The 21,220-nt window shown below is 41.4% G+C and overlaps 1 protein-coding gene across 1 annotated transcript in view; it reads right to left on the bottom strand.

The window, feature by feature from the left end:
• AGAP1 (ArfGAP with GTPase domain, ankyrin repeat and PH domain 1) overlaps nucleotides 1-21,220 on the bottom strand; it is a 303,223-nt gene that overhangs the window by 184,174 nt on the left and 97,829 nt on the right. Inside the window, 3 exon segments of the mRNA XM_086615366.1 lie at nucleotides 101-193; nucleotides 5,090-5,245; nucleotides 17,106-17,233. Coding sequence (XP_086471492.1) covers nucleotides 101-193; nucleotides 5,090-5,245; nucleotides 17,106-17,233 — 377 coding nt within the window.

Consider the following 21,220-nt stretch of genomic DNA (forward strand, 5'->3'; position numbering starts at 1 on the left):
GGCCGCTTAAGACCCGAGGTGTGTCTCCAACTACCACGGGAAAAAAAAAAATAAATATATATATATTAAAAAAAAAAAAAAAAAAGTATTTCGGCATTACCTGTTTAATTGGGATTGCACGACCGCTTCCAATGCTATCTGTTCTGCTCTCCAGGACCTTCTTCTCTTTGTCTGGGTCACTCCCTTTCCGAGACTGTAGAGCAAAAAGAAAGTTTGTGCTCCATTAAACGTAGCAGTTCACACAGACGATGCTTTTTTTTTTTTCCCCTTTTTTAAAGCAATTATAAAAAGAAAAGTATTTTTACACATAAACATAGACTCGAAGGGCACAGGTTAGAATCTAGGAAAGTACACAACTGTCCTGAAATCTGAATACTGAATTACTACCTCTAATTTTCAATCATCCACTTGTTTGAAACGGCATTTAGGTTTAAAGAGTTCCAGTTTCACTGCCTGAAGACCCAGCAGAACACGGGACACGTTTCTGAAGTCCCCAACAGTAGCTCCAAAGAGGAATAAAGGTTCCAGCTTCTCATTAAAAAAAAAAAATCTGATATATACATGCATACATTTAACTTACATCTGTGTGGTTTTTAAACATGTTATCAACTATTAAGAAATGTGATTCTATGATGCTGGCTTGGATCATATCAACTTTTAACTTCTCCCCCCCTCATTCCCTACTTTTGGATGGTTAGAAAGTTGAAATTGCAAGAAAAGGTAGTGATTGACGTTGAAAAAATAAAAGTTATCTTAATATTAAGAAGAAAAATCAGCATGAAGAAAATCTAACCAAAACCTGAATAGCCTGATCTTGGCTTTCCATAATGCTAGAACTGCCCCAGGAGTGAGGTCACAGTGCTCACTCCATGACTTTATAAAGTTATATAGGAATTTTAAGAAGTTATTCAGACTCCAGTCAATTATTGTCAAAAAACGCATGAGCATAATGATTGTGACAGATATATTTTATTACAAAAAGAAGACCTGAGAGTCATCCTCCTTAATAACTGAACTGACAAGTGACAACTTCACTCCATTACTTTTCAATAGGAACATTACTCACACGATATCGAAAATAGGAAAACATTTTCATGTGCTTTTCAAATCAGAGATGATATATGAAACGAATATATTTGCGATGTCCAGTACCACAATGGGAAATTAATGAAAACCAGAGCGACACAAGATCCCACTTTTTCATTTTCAGGAGAAAGAGCTGTTTGGAAGACACGGAAATTAGCAGAACGATTAGGATCGCAGAGAGCTAATACCCATTTGTTGTATGATATGAAGGGGTGGAAGAAAGAAAAAAAAAAAAAAAAATCCCCAAAGCAGTTGCCTTCAGGCGTGAGAGGAGGGAGAAAAACCTAAGGAGGAGGACTTCAAGGAACACCATTCTAAGGAACACATTTACCCAGCAGGGATCCCGTGCTGCCTTCCCCGCTCCGCCGGGAGCGGGCTCCTGTCACTAGTTACTATGGTTCGGGGCAATGGAATGACGTGCCGGGGAATTAAACAAAGAATAAATGAAAGAAAGCAAAACAAGTGGGAGGGATGAAATCCAATGTTCAGGATAACCATTGTTCCTCGTCCTTCAAGACAGATTTCTGAATCTGAAAGTGCCACTTCCCAATAATACAAGGCAAAACAATGCTTCAATGGCGCAAAGCGCCCGTAAGTGACATTGTAAAGAAAGTCAGTGAAGGTAGCCAAATCTTTGGGAGGGAAGTTGTCAACTTGAATGTTTCTTTTTTTATTTGACTTTTTTTTTTTTTAAAAAAAAGAAAGGATCCTGCTTCTGAAAAGCAAGCTAAATAGCTACGCACTGTTTTTCATTTTTATTTTTGAAATCGGCACGTCTTTCATTCCACAAAACTAACTGCATCTCGAAATATGTACATCTACACACTGAAGGGAAATATCGATACGTAAAATATTGGAAAATGCCAGAAGTATAGAAATGTAGGAATTTCTGTTAGGCAAAACCTTTTCTAGCTGCTTGTAATCACATAACTACATAAAATACAGAATACATAAAATTTTCAAGGGGAGAATCTTAGCAGGCTTCACTACTTATAAAGACAAATTGTGCAGTGGAATAGACATATATTCTGATCTTTTATGCTTTTGTACCTGTGACACACACAATACATCTTACATCCTACAGTGTAAAAAACAGACTCTAAACCATACCGGATCAACATTTGCTAGTACTTTTTCTGATGTCACATCTACACATTAGGTACCTCTATTTAAAACTTCATTGAAACAAACCAGAGAAAGTCCAAAAGAATTTAAAAACCTGCAGGAATATCATTTGACTCATTTCCCCCTTGCATTAGAAAGTCACACGCAGACTTATTGTCAACACAAAACCCTACTCGTCAGGTCTGTGAAAATAAGATTATTCCAGTCCCTGAGGGATACAGCACTTGAGTTTGGGAACTACCAGAATCCTCTATAAGCAGTCCAGAGAGCCCCAAAAGTAGGAAAACTGATCTCTAATAGTCATGACTGCAATTCTGCAAAGCTATAAGACAGGTAATATCGAATATAGGAAGGGAGATGCGTTTTACTGTACCAGAAGTTCATTCACTCCATTGGACATGGAGTTACAATCAGTTCTTTGCTGAAGTGGACTTCTAGGCACCTTAAATCCCCAGCTGTGCTATACGCTACTATTTAGTTGTCCCTGTCAACATACTGCACAAAACAAAAGATATTTACCCTTCTGCTAAGATTTATTTGACCACCCTAAGTAGAAATTCAGCTATTGCAACAATAGCTTTACAGCAAACATGAATATTCAAAGTAAAAAAAGATCAGATACTGCATTTAATGCACTGAAACATGAACATGCTTGAAATTGTCAACCCTATTCCAACTCAAAAGCTGTAAAAGATGTAAGAAAAATGACATTTGTTTTTCTACTTAAACCAATTTTCTTCCAACACTAAAAGATCTTCAGGTAGGAAATGAAGCACACTACCTGTGCTAGATAACAAGGGTCAACTTGCAATTAAACTATAATATATTTGATTCTATAAATGATAAAGGCATAAACAAGTCACGGGCTAAGAAAGAAGCACAGCAAGAAACCCAGAGCTAAACACTAAAATATTTTGATTACCCACTCTGTTCATAACTAGACAGAAAATATTGGTCATCTACTTATTCGATGAAACAATTCCAGGTTATAACTTGGCTGATATGGCAGGAAACCCGAAAGTTACAGCAGGATCAGCGTTAAATCCTTCAGGACATGGATTACAGGGCAACTCTTTACACAACATTCAATACGCCCAGATCTTAAAAGACGGATCTAATTCTGAAAAGTCAGTATTTTTTTTTTCCCCATAGGAATTTTCCCCCATTTTTCCGCAGTTATTAAACATTAAGACAGCTATTGACATCCTCTCGTATTAGCAAATTTGGTTCCTAACGCACTATTCTCAGAAACCAGAGCTTTAGTCCATTTGTTTCCAGCAAACGCAGCTGATTTAACGTTCTTCTCAAACCTTCTTCCGCGATTGTAGCTGTGGATGTGTTTCTCTTCATTCACTTTCTCAAATTTACACCAACTCCAATTTAAACCAGCCCCAGGTTCCCAAATATCAACACCACCTATACAGCCCTCACAGTATGTTATGCATCCTTCAGACCAGAAACGGTCGGCAAACGCTTTTCAGGGATGCTGTAGCGTCTCTGCTCTACTTCCAGTGGAATTACTCCGCTGGCAGTTCCTGGGCTGACACTGACATCTAGTGGGGTTAGTAACTCCTGAGTATGCCCAAACAGCAGCGAGTATTCCCACTAACGGGAGGAAATCAGCGCAATTACAATAAAACATCAGTGTCCAAATCGGACAGGTTCTCACCGGCCGCTCGTTTTGTTGTTTTGCATCTAGACGTGGGCACTTAACCACGAATGCCTGATTTTCACTCCTTTGCAGGAGTTTGAAGAGCTCATTTTAAATCAAAATACCACAGTCAAGTCGGGATAGACACATGAAATTTGATCCCTGGGACTCCGTGCTGTCACTCAGCGCTCCAAAATGGACAAAACTTTCTCCTTGCCGAAGGCCCAGAGGTCAGATTTTATTTAGAGCACAAGGAAATGGTTTTACCATTTTGGTACTAGATACAACCAACAAGCGAGTTCGCTTTGGGACATGAACATGACACCGACTTTAGAACGCAAAATACAAACTATTTACTATGACAGGGAAGATGTAGCTTTCTAAACACAACTAACACGTAGCAGCGGTCACTGAGGGACTTACACTCGAGCCCACAGGGATGCCCTGTTTGCTATAAAGCACGTTAAGGGTGTCAAAAAACTGCTTACACCCGGAATACGATCCCAAAGCTTTCAGCAAGACTGCTAAACTAAGGAAATCATCACTCAAGACTTCATTATCATCTCCCAAGCTACTTATGCATGACATAAGACCTATCATACTGGACCAGTCAAGCTTTCTATTTATACATTTCATTTTTTTTTTGCCTCTCAATGAAGCAAAAACCAGACGGTTTGGGAAGAAAAAACGTAGTTTTAAAATCCATCACCTCTTTCAACCCTGGAAAAACGAGTTGAGACTGTACAGTAATGGAAGTAGCATGGGGCAGTTATTTGGCAGTAGCGCGTGGTATCGCCATGGTAGACCCTGAGACCTCTCTACGAACACAGGAGACTCGAGCAAGAAGCTTTGAGTCAGCAGTATTATTCAGTATAAGGGCAGGATTGGGGAGCAGAGGCCCAGCTTCCTCTTTGATTGCTGCCAAACCAGGGTATCTAGACAGGTCTGAGAATTACAGTCGGACAAAGGCTCCAGAATTCAATCATGGATTCATTTGTCTCACTGCAACTCTCAGCAGGATATCTTCACTCTATTTAGTTTCTCTTTAAGTCCTCCAACAGAACGCCCCCATGGTAATTCTGCGATGTTCTCCTTTTCAAGCCTACGGATTCATCTCAACATTCCTGTCTGGATTAGACCAGCCCAACTCAACAGGGTTGAAGTTCAGGGGGTCACCACAGAACACTACGTAAAACACAGCAACAGTCTCTTCCTTGGCTCACTCACCGTGAAGAGGTTGGATCGGCGCTTGGACTGTTTACGAACAGGAGTTGGTGTGTTGGCAGTGGGAGGAACATCAATCCGTAGCTCCTTCTGGCTGGTGCTTGGAGTTGATGGGACAGAGGAGGAATAATCACTTAAACTCCCTCCTCCATTACTGGTCTGCAAGGATTAAAGTTAGTTTTAAACAGTGATACACTGCTTTCAAGAAATTACAATCCACAGCTGTATCTTATTTAGTCCTGCTACGCAAGAACAGCAGCCCAGGCTCAGGAACACAGCGGGACTGCCCTACTGCCGCTTCTGCACACATTTCTATTCCAAGCCCTTCAATATTTTCCCTGCCACTATTTTTTTTTTTAAACTTAGACAGTTCTGTTGATGTGGCAGGCACGTTTTCATTCTATGCAATATAACCTTCACTGGATATAAACCATTTCATTTGTTATACTGGTTTAAGAGCAAGCAAAACATTGGGTAAAGCCTAAATTCTCTTCTTCGACTTCAAAATTGCTAAACCAAATTCTGCCTCAAACCTAAGGAAAAAATATCTAGTTCCACAGGACTGCATAGCTGGACTTAATCCTAGCCTGGAGACATCAGTTCACTGAAGGCTAATCAAGAAAATGAAAATAATTCAACGTTGTAAATAGTTAATAGATCTGTCATCATAGGAAAATAGCCACTATGGTGACAGATTGCTCCCAACACATTTGCTGAAGCCATTGGTACAGAGATAAAAACCTTTAAAGGAAGACATTCCAATTTATTCTAAGTAGCCAAAAACGTAAAGTTACGTCATAGTCTTGGTAAGAAATAAAGCAGTCACTCAGCCTATAAACAATTAATGAGTTAAGGTACCAAGTGACTAATAGCAGGAAAGTGAGGAAAACAGACTGAATGGAAAGGACCAAAAGGTGATTAAGAACCAAGTCTTGATTTTTTTAATTATTACTATTTTTATTATTATACGTAACATCAATAAGTACTAAAAATATTATTACAAAGGGTGTGGAAGTAGTCTGGAAAAACAAAAGGATAGATTTTCTCCTATTAGATACAAGCACACCCTTTGAGGATATACTCTATATGCCGATGGGGGACTGGGGCAGGGCAAAGGTGGAAAATTCTGCAAGTTGTTGACGAAAGGCTCACCAGAAGAGCAGCAGTGGGTGAAGGGTGTGGACAACAACAACTCACCCGTAATTTATGAGGGGGGAAAACGGTCTGTGATGCACACAAAAGGGTGAAAGAACATCTTTAAAGCAGTCATGTTTCCTAAAAGAAGTGAGGCAAGAGGGTAAGGAGATATTTGCAGGATGCCTGAGGAGAAGGATTTTCCCATGACACTTAACATATGACTTGGTCTCATCTTAACTGCTGTAAGTAGGAATTCACCAGATAAAGTTCAGAAGGAAAAGCAGGCACTCCCATGTCCACTCTTCGGTGTCACTCCCCCACTACTGATGGGTCTCACATGCACACAAAGCTGCCATAGAGGGGAGTCACTCCCCTGGGGAGGCACCGGCAGGATGATGGGACTCCTCACCCACTCCTTGGAGGTCAGCATAAGGACCAGGATCTCAAATTGCAAGCAGAAGTGAGCCATCCAAATGAAACCTCTGAAGGAGAAACAAGTAGGAAACAATCCTCCTTTATATCATCCAGCTCAAGTTTCTTTCAATGACTTCAAGTCTTCTTGCAATTCTTCCGGTTTTTGGCGTTTTTTTGTGTGTTTTTGTGGGTTTTGTTTGTGTTGTTTTTTTTTTTTAATTCAACAAGAGAAGGGTAAAGAGGAAGAGGCATGAGACAAGCAGCTCATGCTTGGCTTGAAGGACCAATAAACGCAGATAGAAGTCCAGAAACACTACTTCTGAAAGTCAGCTTCTCTCTAAGGAACAACATGTTCCTCAGCTCATTTCTGTGTGACGGGACAGGACTGACAATACAGCAAGTGGGCTTTTTGATGAAGTTCTCCTCTTTAAACACATATCTATAAAAGGACATTAAATTTCATCTTCCCTTTATTCTGACTGAATTGGAGAAGCATGGCTGTCAGGAAGCCTAAGGGAAGGGTACTGAAAGTAACAGAGGATCTTGAGAGAGTTTTTCTACCACATTTTCAAGTGTCCAGAAGAATTAGCATGCAAAATTTAGAGACTGTGTATAAAACAAAGGAGATGAAAGAATGAGAGCTGAAGCGATCATTTTTAGTGTCCTAACAGAGAATGATAACACCAGAGAGATGAGAGGACAACCTGAGAAAAAGTGACCTGAATTTACACTGTCTGCTTTCCGTTTCTCTATGGCATTTTACTGACACACCAAGTAACACATCGAACATAGAGGAGAACAAATAACATGCAAGAAGACACATCGAACCAGTGGAAGTCGGAGATTATCTTTCCAAAGAAACAAAGGATAGATTCTTGCATGGAAAAAAAGTAGCAAAAAGCCAAGTTGTAACTAGGACATTCTTCAAGCAATTGCCAAAAGTCAACGATTTTGCCAATGAGTACTCAAAGCACTAGACACCTCAGAGATGAGGAGGAGGATACGGAAGCCTTAAAACATGACAAAAGAAGGTACAGGAGGAGAACATCTGGAAACTCAACAACCATAAAACAGCACAGGGAAGGAGACCAAAGACGCCGGTGTCAAGGAATGACTTTCAGACCAGGAGTGGTAAGGACCTACTGCCCACTCCACCATGACTGAACCCAACTGGGTCAGGGGAAAAGAGGGAGAAGGAAATCTAAGGAAATGATCATTAATGGGAAAAGGCACTCAACGCATTTGAAATTAAAGCCATGCAGCTGCAAGGCTCACCTGAGGAGTAAAAAAAACCCAAACAAACCACAAAACAAAACCAAAGATGACAACAAGCAATGAAGATGGTGGAGAAAAGAAAGATCACAACAGGGTTATGCCTCAAAACATTTAGAAGCCTCTTCTACAGGAAGGAGAGGAAAAAGGCAAGAAGGAAAGATTCAGATGTTGTACGCAGGATTTGAACCACAAGCTGTTGAAAATGGAAGGATGCAGCTATGTTCTGTTTCATGGTATCAATCAACTTGATAAGTTATGTACTTCCACCTTTTTGTTAACTGAAAATAGATAACAGATTTCTACCCTAAGTGCCTCTGTCCCTGACAGATCACATAAAGGACTTCCTAATATTTTACCTTTTTAAACTTCTGTTATCTTATAGCATCATTCTATACTCATTGCAGTGATGCACTGTCTCATGGATTTCGAAGTGATTTATCTCCCAAGAGCGAGTAACTCTTAAAGGAAAAAAAAAACAAACCAGACATGTTGGGTATTCTAGTTCCCAAAGACAGACATCAAGACATTCCTGTATAGACAACTTCTACGAAAGAAGTCCTCTGGGCAATGTTTCTCTTTACACTTACTAACCTCACTGGGCTTCCAACTTAGTCAATAAAATTCTGAAATGGTTTCAAAATAAGCCATGTCAAATCCACTGGCCAAAAAGAAAAATACAAAATTTCAATAAAAGACTTAAAAGTAGAAAATTCAAGGCTTTCACAGAATAAAGCATGGCCACCAATACGGAACAGGCTCCAACTCCTACTGAGGGTGCCAATAATTAACGAACATACAGAACATATAGAACTATATGGCTGCTCTGAAACACTCGGAGAGAATTGGTTTGACGAGCAAAAGTTCAGACACCACTTCCAAGTCACAGCCTGCACAGACAGGAGTGATGAAAAACGCAACCAGACAAGCACTTGGAAGCCATATTTCTGGTCACATCTGAACCTAACGCACCGCTGAAGGAAATGAAACGTGGCAAGTGGTCTCCTTCAGTTGGCTTGCTTGCACCAAAGAGAAGTGTAGGGACCTTGGCCATACCGAGATTGCAGAGAGCAGTTTCCTGCCAGCGGTGTGCAAGCATTTAATAACGAGTTCACTGGAGTGAAGTACAGAATTTAGGACATATGGCAATAGCTATAATTCACAGAACTGAATGTTTGTCCCAAGTCATAAAAATCAAGGCTGTGAATCTGAAGAGCAGCCTTCCTTACAGCACGTGCAACCCAACACGCATCAAGTATAAACCCATTGGTGGACTATAGGGAAACTGGTCGAATTTGTGGCAGTCAAAACCAACCAAACAAGCACTCTAGTACCCATTAGGACATTACACAGCTTAACGTTACCTTTTCAATCAAGTTTTTCCACTAAGCTGCTCTTAAGAGCTGGACATACCTGAAGTGTCAGCATAAGGGGCCATTTCTGAGACTGCTCTAACCAGAGTCATGGCAATAGGGACAGAGGTCAACCAAGTAGGGAAGCTATTAGCCCCAGTAGAACCATTTACACCAATGTATCCCTGTCTGGCTTTCTCAGGTGACAGATTTTTCCATTCTCATTAAGGAAGCGTGCCCATTTTGAAAAGTGCTCGGCTTCTGGACATACATAGTGCAACCCTGTCTTTCCTTCCTGCTAGGAAGATACGCAGCCTGCTGGTGGTCAATGGACTTCACGCCATTCGAGAAAACCCTGGAAGTCTTTCATTTTGGGGATATGTTCTTTCTAGAACACACCTTGTGTGAATGGCCAACACTCCATTTACAGAAACGTGTATCTTTAGTATCTGTAAAGGCTTCTAGCTGTGTTGCCACATAGCCTGATGCTGTGAAAAACCACAAGGCCATGGCAGTGAGCACAAATTCAGCAGAGTATTGTCACTACGCTGTTACCAGACAAGAACAACTCAGATGAAGCTATCAACTCGGCAAAGCTTGACCAAATCGGTCCCTTCAATCCAGTTACCTCAAAGGCAGACACTGCCAATGAAAGCCCTCAAGCCTGAAACAAGATTCCTGTTGGTACCTCACAAAAAATCCACCCCAAAACCTTGTATGAGACGTCCACAGATCTGTGCAGAAAAAGGACTGAATGAAGTCCAATCCCATGCTTTCAAAGCTTTCACATATTTCAGATTTCCTTAGTAAACAAACCGATGAATGATTTACCTGGCATGACAGGAGCTCAGTAGTGACCTGAAGTAAGAAAAGGTTGGACTCAACCTCCTATCTGTTAGGGGCATGCTCTTGGCTGGCCAATTATACAAAGGTGGCAAAATATTCACCTTATATCTCATATAAATCATCTGGTATTACCAAACGATTCCTAAAGCTTGCATAGCACAAATGTCAGGCCAAACCACTAAATGAGGGCATAAGCAGAATAAAGTTGAATTTTCTTCCTCCTGACAAGCAGCCCAATACAAACAGAATCAGTGTTTTTTTCTGCTCTCTAGATATACCGGGATGTCCTCCAGAAAAATCATCTCTAACTGCTAAAGGAGAAAATGAGGGCAGCAGGTCCCATTTCTAAAACATGCAAGAGATTGCCAGAGCTTCGGGGAGCCTGGGAACAGTTAGAATAGAGCAAGCTTTGATCAAAACCACAGATTACCTACCCTGTGACAGAACGTGCTTGGTGTCTGCACCTTCTCTTCTTGGGGAAAGCAGGGAAAAGAGGACTTCTGTAGAAACACAGAAGTCTCGTGGAAAATTCTTTAATTGGGACACATTTTTCTTTGCCCACTTGTGTACAGTTTCTCTCTTGAAAGTCACATTATTTGAGTCTTTCATCTGAAAACGCTATAGGTGGGAGTCCAATTTATTCAAGGGATTTTGGTGATACACAGCCACACATCCAAAGACAGATCAAGAAAAAACTGTTCAGTCCTTGCCTCAGCAAAAGCCAGAAAGCTTTGAGCACGTTCCTGTTTGACAGAAGATTTCAAACCTAGGTCCAGATGAACAGCTCCGGAGATTTCAATGTAGCCCTCCACAGTAAGACCAAATTGTCTTGTAGTAATCGTATTATTTTCCCCTATTTAGCAGTTTAACCTCATCCTTTGGGGCATCCTAGAATTTGTCCATCTCAGGAGCTTTTGCCTTTTCTCATCGTAACAGCAAGGTAGAGAAAAGAGCAGATCTGTCCCAACAGACAGACCAAAGAGCACCAAGAGAATCTGAAGACAACTTCTGAAGACAAAATCAGCAGGTACATTCAAAATAAGTCATCTCAATGAAATGACTAATAACGTTTAACTAATCAAATATAACAACAGGCTTCAATAATACAGTGGCAGCAACTAAGAGAAGATCAAGTCTGAGTCTGAAGTTTGAGAGACCTTAGAAAGGAAAAGATAACTATGGGCACAACAAAAACTAACACTGGACTGTAACTGCAGTCCTGTGAAGACAAAGAAAGGAGGAAAAAGTACACTGACAGGTGCACTCAATTTTAACATTTGAGTCCTGGAGAAGGCACTTCCATATACATGTGTACTGTGTGCGACACTATGCACATAAGCAAAGAAGAATATATACACATGCACATATATACACATACATATAAAATGCTAATTTTAAATAAATGTTAGAGATTACTTAGAAATAATCCTGTAAATACAAAAGGATTATGATGTATGTTGCAATGGTATTAAATAGTTTTCTCTTCGTTTTTGCTCTGCAGTTGCATGAAAAAGTAGAAAGAAAAGCTACTTCAGCAATATAGTCTCTTCTTTCTTCAAGAGCCCAAAATATTACAACAGAATATTTCATCCCAAATGACCCCCACTATAAATAAGATAATTGCACTCTAGTATTTCATGCTTATCCATAATCAGTCTCATATACAGTAAAATAATGGATGATTAAGCTGACTGCACTTTCCTTTTAACGGTTTAATTTACATATTTAGACAATCATGGTGTAGTAAAAACTTTATGGATGTGTAGCGTGAGCATAAATAATGCATCTTTACAGATTTGAAGGAGGTAGCAGGCTCGTGTGCTGGCCATACCTGAGCTGCAGCTTAGTAAAACATACGCTAAGCTCCATAATTTTCTAAAGCAAATCCCCTAGGAGAGCGACAGTGCTGACCAGTGAACATCTTTCCATACGTGTAACGATTCTGTGGGTAACTTTACAGGGTATATAGGGTATACAGGTCATATTTTTAAACTCAGAGCACGGAAAGTGTGGTGTCTAAGGCCCCTCTCTGTCACAGTGGACTACACGTAGTACAGGCAGACATGGAAAACTGCAGGCACACATTTCCATCCCCTCTCACAGCAGAACAGCTGAATTGCAGGAAGGACAGCAAGTGTGAAAACATACACAGGCTACAGATTCCAAGGAAGTATAGCCACTGGTAAATAATCTTTTCATTTTACCTTTAAAACTCTATTCCACAAGTAAGCTCACACTGCTGGGAACTTCCAGCTGGCATCTGCATATCATCAGTTTGTCTGAAGAGGGGCCTGAAGTCCTTCACACAAGCAGCAACTACCCGTGCCGTGCCATGGGATTTTCAGATGTTTTTACAACCATGTAAATGTAAAAACAGGCACAGCTCCAGGTAAATATCCAACAGGTTACCCAGCACAGGGCTACTTCACGCAGATTTCTGATGCATCTTGAGCTCAGGTGGAATGCACTGAGGACCAAAGGTGGTACCCACCTCAGCAGCCTCATGGTTTTTGGAACAAGGTGATGTCCACTTTCAGGGTCTGGGTAGAGAAGAGAGCCCTTTGGAACTGTTGGATATTGGCACTATTCTTGTAAGTTAATATCCTAAAAAAGCCTTCCTGATAAGTCATATGTAAAGGACAGGCAACTACTCCAGTACAGGAAAGAGTTTAGGGAAAAGGAATGCCTACGTGGTTTTGTGATGTAAGGGGAACTCATGCTAGTTTGAAAAAAGATTTAGCAGGGTCTACAAGCATACCATGCCTAGAAAGACTGGCAAGGGGCAGGGAGGATGAAAGGCGGGTTAAAGACAGGGAGGACACTAGATACGGGAGTGACTGGTCTGTACTCCTCCAGTGTGTATCTCCTGTTGATGGTCAAAGTAAAAAGACCGATCCTGAGATGCCCTGTGGCTGATAAGAGGCCTTAAATACACTAAACACCACTTCTTCCTCTCAAAACAACTCAGCCTACCTCTTGAAGTGTTCAGAAAAACCAGAAGGTGAGCTGCTGACTGAAGTACTTCTCAACGCATCACACATTGTTTCCTCACGGAACACGAGCAATATTGCACCATCCTTCTTGTTGACAGAGTAGCCAATAGTTCTGTCCATCATGAATCATATCTTTGCATTTGAGAATAAAACTCTCTGCGGGCATTCTGGGCTGCCCTGAAAGCCAACCTATGTGTGTGAAGTACTTGCACCAATTGACTCTGGCTATCAAAGGTTTCCAAGTAAAACCCCCACCTTGACTGCGACACACGCTTTATAAACAAAAAGTCAGAGAAGGAAAACAGAAGCAGCACCTACTGCAAACACAAGTGGATTTTGTTAATGGAATAGGAAACACCTCATTCCGTGAAAGAGGCCTCTGGAAACACGTAAGCGCATGAGTGTAGACGCATCTGAGAACGTTTTCTGGAAGGGGGTGTTAGGTAGGTGTTCACCACCTAGGACTACTGAACATGAGTATAGATACACATCCAAACACACAAGTCTTTCACAGTTTGAAAGGCAAAAGTACGGAGTGGAGAATACTTGCTGGTATTAAACCTTCGAGTTTTCCCCAAGATACGCTGAGGACTAGGCTGGGTAAGGTGACACTTCCCCCTCCGTCCTCTTTCTTCCTTTCTTTAAAGCCTAAGCTCTTGACTGCAGAGTCATCCGGAGAGTTTGCGGGAGTTAGATCCAACTGGTTGAAGTGATCCAACCAGAGAAGGAACAGTATCTCACTTGATCTGAAGCGATCTGTGCAACCACTACTGCTGAAGGCCTTCACTCCTGCGGAGAACGCGAGTGGCAGGGCACTGTAATGATAATGTTTTTGATTGATGGAGGAAACCTTCAGTGAAACATCATTACGTCAAGAGATGTTCGAAAGGGCAAGGCACCAGCCAGCCTTCCAGACAAGATCAGAGACGGTACATCTTCCCCCAGATCATTTTAAACATGGAATTGCAGTTGCAAAGTTCTTTTAAGTCTAGGGTAAGGATTCGGCTTCCTTTCCTTAAACAAGGTTGTACTGCCTTTAAGTGTAGCACAAAGGCTGTAAGACATGAAACAGATTTATGGCCTACACTTTCAGGCATGACGTCAGTCTCGGAAGAGAAACATCCTTGACTGGTGTTGCAATTGCCACATTAAATAGTTATGTCAGTTGGAAAAGGAAGAACATGATTTCATGTTTATTGAAACAGATTGTAGGGATCCTTGTCACAAAAGCTACCTTGTCTTGATTTACCCAGACAGCCCTTATCACTGGCAAGAAGTTTGCTGTACAGGTGAAGTACTTGCCTAGAATTCAGTATCTCCTGTTGGCTTCCAAACTGGACTCCGGCAGGAAACTGGTGAGAAGCTACATAGTTCAGGTTCTTCAATCAAACAAGCTTCATTAACAAGAAGGGTGGCCTCGACCACTTTAAGAAAACGCAGAATACAGAGATGCACCTGGCTAAGACTGGGTTGTACAAAGCATCATCTCTTCTCCTTAGAAAATCTTGAAAAACTATATAGTCATCAGCAGACTGAGTGAACTAGGTCCTTCTTGGATCCACAAATAAGACCAGTACTGGCAATGGTGTCATTTGTTCTCCACGTTTCTGTGGCAGCCGGTTTCCTCTTTCTCCAATGCACAGGACAGGTCTCAGACAGCTCCTACAAGCAGCATGATTCCTCTCTCTGTCTAAAGGCATGAACATACACAACTGCCTGGAGGAAACTGTTTGGAAGAAAAACATTTCATACAGAGGGTTAGTTCCAAGTGCTTGGTCAGAGAGAGCAAGCGGCTGAGGAAACTTGGTCAATGTCACATATGACAAGAAAGGGGAGAACCTCTTTCATATGAGGAATTTGTATTTCATCAGAAGGTTCCGTGATTCTTCAGAAAAGTCATGCACCTGCTTTAGAGTCATTAGCACCTGCTTTAGAAAAGGGGACCTGAACTTAAGCATTTTCTCTTGATGTAATCAGTAGAAGTGAGAGTCACAGTCTGATGTTGGTATCTGGGCTCAGCTCAAGGCAGAACATCTCACAGCAAAGAACTCTACGACCAAACTGGCATCTGCATCTTCAGAGTTAACCCAACGGTGGAAGTTTCCACTAGGGCATAGGAAGAGATGGTTCACCATGAGCACAGAACCACCACAGCCTTCATCCTGTGGTATAAATCTAAACAGAGTGCTTTAAGAAGACAATACATGTCAAATTAAAGAAAGAAAACAACCACTTTCCCCTAAAGATAGAAGACTGCTTTGCTATAGTGCTTTTTGCCAAAAAAAGCAGACATTCTCAGTGTGAGAGAAAAGGCCACAGATAAAACAGAACCTCATATGGGTGACTCAAGACTGCAGCATCACCTTAGAAGACGTTATTGGTGCGTTATTGAGTTTGGACTGAAAAACATACCAAGAAAGCTGGTGGGCATCAGACATTTCAGACTGCTGTAGTGGCGATCAGAAAACCAGGCCATGGTTTTGGCCACAGATGGTAAGGGTCAACATGATGGTCCTATATGTCCATCTGCTGAGAGTGAGAGCGCGCAGTGGGAACACAGTCTGCCCGGCTGCAAAGGTCTTGGATCCAAATGAAGGAGCTCATGTACATCCTAACCGTGAATGTACACGGAGATTATCACTCGACAATATGAAGCTCAATATAAGCCGGCAATGTGCTCTTGTGGCCCAGAAGGCCAACCACATCCTGGGCTGCATCAAGAGGAGCGTGGCCAGCAGGTCGAGGGAGGTGATTCTCCCCCTCCACTCTGCCCTTGTGAGACCTCACCTGGAGTACTGCGTCCAGTTCTGGAGCCCCCAACATAAGAAGGACATGGACCAGTTGGAGAGGGTCCAGAGGAGGGCCACGAAGATGATAAGAGGGCTGGAGCACCTTTCCTATGAGGACAGGCTGAAAGAGTTGGGGCTGTTCAGCCTGGAGAAGAGGAGGCTCCGGGGTGACCTTATAGCGGTCTTCCAGTACCTCAAGGGGGCCTACAAGAAAGATGGGGAGAGGCTGTTCAGGAGGGCCTGTTGTGATAGGACAAGGGGTAATGGTTTTAAAATAGAGGGAGGTAGATTCAGATTGGATATTAGGAAAAAATTTTTTACCATGAGAGTTGTAGAACACTGGAACAGGTTGCCCAGAGAGGTGGTGGATGCTCCATCCCTGGAGACGTTCAAAGCCAGGTTGGACGAGGCCCTGAGCAACCTGATCTAGTTGGAGATATCCCTGTTCCTTGCAGGGGGGTTGGACTAGATGACCTTTGAAGGTCCCTTCCAGCCCTAACCAGTCTATGATTCTATGACACTAGAAAACGAGGATACTGAGGAATGGTATGACAAGGGAAATGGAGGAGTGCATATTAACATACGTGGGTAAAAATTGTGCAAGCAAGAACATTTTGGTATTGACCACGTGTTTCCAAAAATACCGTCAAGACCACCAGACTTCCCTGCCATATATGAAGGCAGCATTCTGTTTTGTTCTTACACGTAGTATCTACAAGTCCATAGCAACATACATTGCTACGGCACTAACGGGGAATCATCTCAATCGAGCACAACAGAGGCAATGGCATCTGTGCACAGTGCTCACAAATGTAAAATTGTAGCGTGCTCACCACTGAGATACACCAGCTATGATTGCTCAGCGCACAACTGAATGAGAACAGTAACCAAAAACATGGTGAGGTAATTTTAAAACACAGTACAGCAAATCCTGCTACTGTAACAATGGGTCTACTTAGAACAGCAGGTCTCTGGGCACAAATCAGCACCATCAAAGATGTCTTTAAAGCCAAACTATTTTACTGCAGCAGTTTCCTGAAACAAAGTCAAGCCTATTAAGGAAAAAAAAAAAAAATTACTTCAAACTACAGATCACTGATACTTTTCAAAAAAGTGCCAACTACCTATCAAGCAGCAAAAAGAGCACTGGCATTAAATACAGTAGATGGAAAGCAATCAGTTCCTTTTTCAAGCAAGCATTCACTGTAGTCTGTACCTGGCTGATATGTACAGCAGAAACCTGGGCAGAACACACGGATGAGTGGCTTGGAGAGTTTGGCAGAGATTTGCAGGGTCCGATCGAGAGTTGCTGCTTCTTCCTTGTTGCAACGATCTTCTGAGCAACTAAAGAAAAATAAAACATACCGTCAGGTAAGCTACAGTACACACTGGGAAATAAAAAGTCAAAATACACAGAACGCACAAAACAAAAAATGGGGTTTTCCATTCCCAAAGCTTGCTCCAAAAATTCCTTGTAATACATTCAATTAAGATGATAAACGCTGCTGTTCTGCAACATGCTCCGTGGAAGGCTCCAGCTCTGTTCTCCACATGGATGAAATTGCCTCAGAACTCTCACTCAGCCAGGTGAGCACCAGGAACATCCAAGCAGAAGGGGAATAAGCAGGTGACCAAGTTACTAAAAGCAATACCAGGAATACTTTCCTGGACAAGGAAGGACAAATACATTGGTCCAACTGGACCAGTACCATAGTCCACTATAGGCTTATAAAATCACACTAACAAAGCTTATGGTAGTACACATTTTCCCATTCTTCTTTGGGATGTTCTCCTTTCAGATAGAAGATAAATATAAGCAGCACTTGACTAACTCTAGTCCAAGTGCATCTCAGTGCTATTTACTAAAACCATCCTGGAAGATGTCCTACATCAAAGGATGAAGGTTCAGCAGGAAAGCTATCACTCCCAGTTCAAGCTGGTTTACTTTACAAGAAGGGAGGTACTCTCTGCTGCTGAGGAATAAGGTGAACTTTTCTTAATTACCAGCCACTGCATCAGGACAGTAAGTTTTGGAAACCACAAGTTTAAAGCATTTGAAACCAACGACAACCAGAACAATAAAAACGATAAAGGGTCCCTGACATAGAATACCTGGATTACTGGTGTCACACATCACATCCCATTCAAATTCATTATGAAAGAAGTTGTATCATGATTTCTAGTTTTAGCTTTCATTACTTAGCAGCACTAGCACAGCTGGAAAAATGCCAAATTTATCTGGCAATTTATTAACAAATTTTCTACAACATGTAAAGAAAAGCAGCATTTATCAAACGGAGAGAGGGATCAGTCTTTAACATCTCTATATACAGCTTAGCAGGCTCATAATGAAAAATGGAAACAGTCGATATGAAATGCAGCAACTTACATACCTCTCCTATAATTTTTCCACTTAAAAAAGTCAAACTATTTCAGAGATTTGTTCTGTGATACACTGGAATTCCAGTTCATTCCTCTATTCAGCAAAGGCCTTTAGAAAGAGTTCTTTTTAGTTCATAAATACTTAAAAATAAAATCCTTTACGCTACATTTGTTGCCTACCTTCTGGGTCACAACTTTAAAAGTAAACAAAATTTCAGTTTTCAGAGACTAGTTTAGAGGCTAATCAAAACCACTAGTAACTACATTCAGCTTCCTTGCGTGCAGTCATCTTCATCAAGTGAAGCACTTTATGAAACTCGTGCAAGGGAGTCTGCAGTCACTTGCACCCTCTCCATCAAAATGGGCTGGTGAGGCAGAACGTCAACAATTATTGGCATCTACTTAAAAAGTTACACGGAAACTTGCTGTAATTAGACTAACAGCATTCAATCTGCCTTGCTCGGAAAACGTAAGATTGTATGTAAATTCCAAGATTATTTTTCCTCAACACAGGCAGAGATATTGTTTAGCAGTGTAAGCATACAACTTCTTCTCAAATGAATGCAATTTTAATAACAAACTGGTCTGTGGCTTATGTTTTTCATGTAAATGAATGATGGCATAATCAAGATTTAGTGAGAATACATTGTATAAAAAATGGCTCGTATATACGAAGAAGCAGCTTCATTAGTTACATCCCACCTCCAATAGGCCTCTTATCATCCTGAAAGGATGATATCAATTAATTTATCTTCCCCTGGCATATTGATCATAACCTTCATCAGCTAATCATGTTTAAATTACAGAGGAATATCGCAGCACTCTGTCATTTCAGACCCATTGGTTTATTGATCTGGAGCCTGGAAAGCCATATATTAAAATATTTTAAAAGACATTAGTGAACGTAGAGAGCAAACCGAAGGTCAGATTCTAACATATGCAAGTGGATTTGTCTTCATCATATGCAGTGAGGACCTAAATTAAGACCAAAACCGAATTAAAACCACACATGAATGAAAACTATCTTCTCAGCAAAAGGTTCCGCCTCACATGGGAGAGGCAATTAGCCAAGGAAAATATTTACCTCTTTCCTTCAGTCTGAACATAGGTGTGTTGTTAATATACATAATGCCAAATTATCACTCTAGGAAAGCATAAGGAAAAAAAAAAACCACAAACCACCAAGACGGTGTGAACTCACCTACTCAAACGCACTACCTGAATACTAGCAAAAAAAATTAAAAAGCAAAAAAAAAGCACAAATTGTTACTCTAAAAGCACGAAGAGCACTAGCACAGCTGGAAAATAAAGCTTATACAGAGCAGCACAAAGGGTAATTTGTCCTGTGCACCGTAAAAACGGTAAAATTGCAGTGGAAGATCTAAAGTTACCTACTTGAAACCGTGCTACAAATTCTAGACTACACCATTTTCAGCCCCAAATTTCTTAGCTCTCCCCTCCGTTAAAAATGTGACGTGCCCCTTAATAGAAATCCCCTTCTGAGCTGCCAAACCTTCCCAATTCCCCCTCCGTTTCGGCAGCAAGGCTAACATCCCCTGCCAGAACCCCATTCCTCCTGCCTGTCCCCTCTCTTCATTAGCCAGCCCGCTCTCCTTTGAGCCACCAAACAGTTTCTGCTTCTGTCGTTGCAGTCCTGTAGCCCTCACTCCGTAATTAGATTGCCTTCCATATTCAAGTGCTCCAGGCTACTTGCCCTCGGATGTGACGGCGACAGGAGCTTCAGAAGTAGCTCAAGGAGTACCCTGACCCTTCAAAGTTTGCAGCATATGAAAGACGTGACTGATCATCTGTGGGGCAATCGCTGGACTGTCAAAAGACCTACTGTGCTCTTTCTAAAGCTACCTTGAGGGAAGAGATGAAACCTAAATCTTGCCCATCAGAAGTCAATAAAAGGAGTTCAGCACATATCTCCTCAGCAGTGCTGCTGCAAATTCACGTTTTCTACATCTTCTATTCCAGAGAAGAAAGCCCTGAAATACACAAAACTTAAAATGGCACTGAAAACCCCACAGATCTGCCAACTCCTGCTGCTGACATCTTCAGCCGCAGTAGTTAGGGAGGACAAAAAACACAGTTAAATGGTTGTGTAGCAAGAGAGAAATACGCCATAATGACAAGAACTAACACCAGATGAAGAGAACAGCCATGCTGTATCGCCCATCCAGCCCCAAAACCTGTTTCTTCATTAGCATTCGAAGCGACCACTCGTTAGCCGCTTAGCAGGGGTAGGAAAAAAATCCTTAAACCAACACATTCTGTTTCCACAACTACAACTATACGCAGGTTCATACTGGATTTATGAGCAACTTTGTCAGCCTGTATCAAAGCATGTCCACGAGGGTGAATTTTTTTTCCCAAAAGGCAGTACCACCACCACCACCGTTTGGGCAGCTTGGTGGCTAGGTGGGACCTCCGCTGAAAACCATCCAGCAAGAAATACTGTTCTTCAGGAATGCTTGATGTAAGCCATGGCTGCACGTAAACGTCTTGTTGGTGTTAATGAAAGCCAACTAGTGTACTTCATTAACCAATTTGAGACCACTCGGAGTCAAAATCTTCAGATTAACGTTGAAGGGCCTGTAACTGAAATGCCAGTCCAGAGGAAGCTATGCAATTAAAACAAATGTTGTTCTATAAAGTGAATAGAGAATTCAAGAAAGCAGAAATATTTTTGCTCCAGAGCTTTCAGGTTCCATCCCATCCAAAAGACGATTTGGTGCTTCAGAATTTAACGTAAACGTACTTGCTAAGATATGTTTCTAAAACAGATAAATACTGACTTAATCTATGTGGCAGGTATCAAAAACAATCAAGATAGTGACAAGCACTTCAACTATTTTTAAAAATCAATTGCATTCTCTCTCCTTTTATGAACTCAATTAAGCTATCAATTTCAGAGAGAGTTTTATCGTGAGCCATCTATCTGCA

The sequence above is a fragment of the Tauraco erythrolophus genome, chromosome 8, assembly GCF_009769465.1.
Source record: "Tauraco erythrolophus isolate bTauEry1 chromosome 8, bTauEry1.pri, whole genome shotgun sequence".
NCBI lineage: Eukaryota > Metazoa > Chordata > Aves > Musophagiformes > Musophagidae > Tauraco > Tauraco erythrolophus.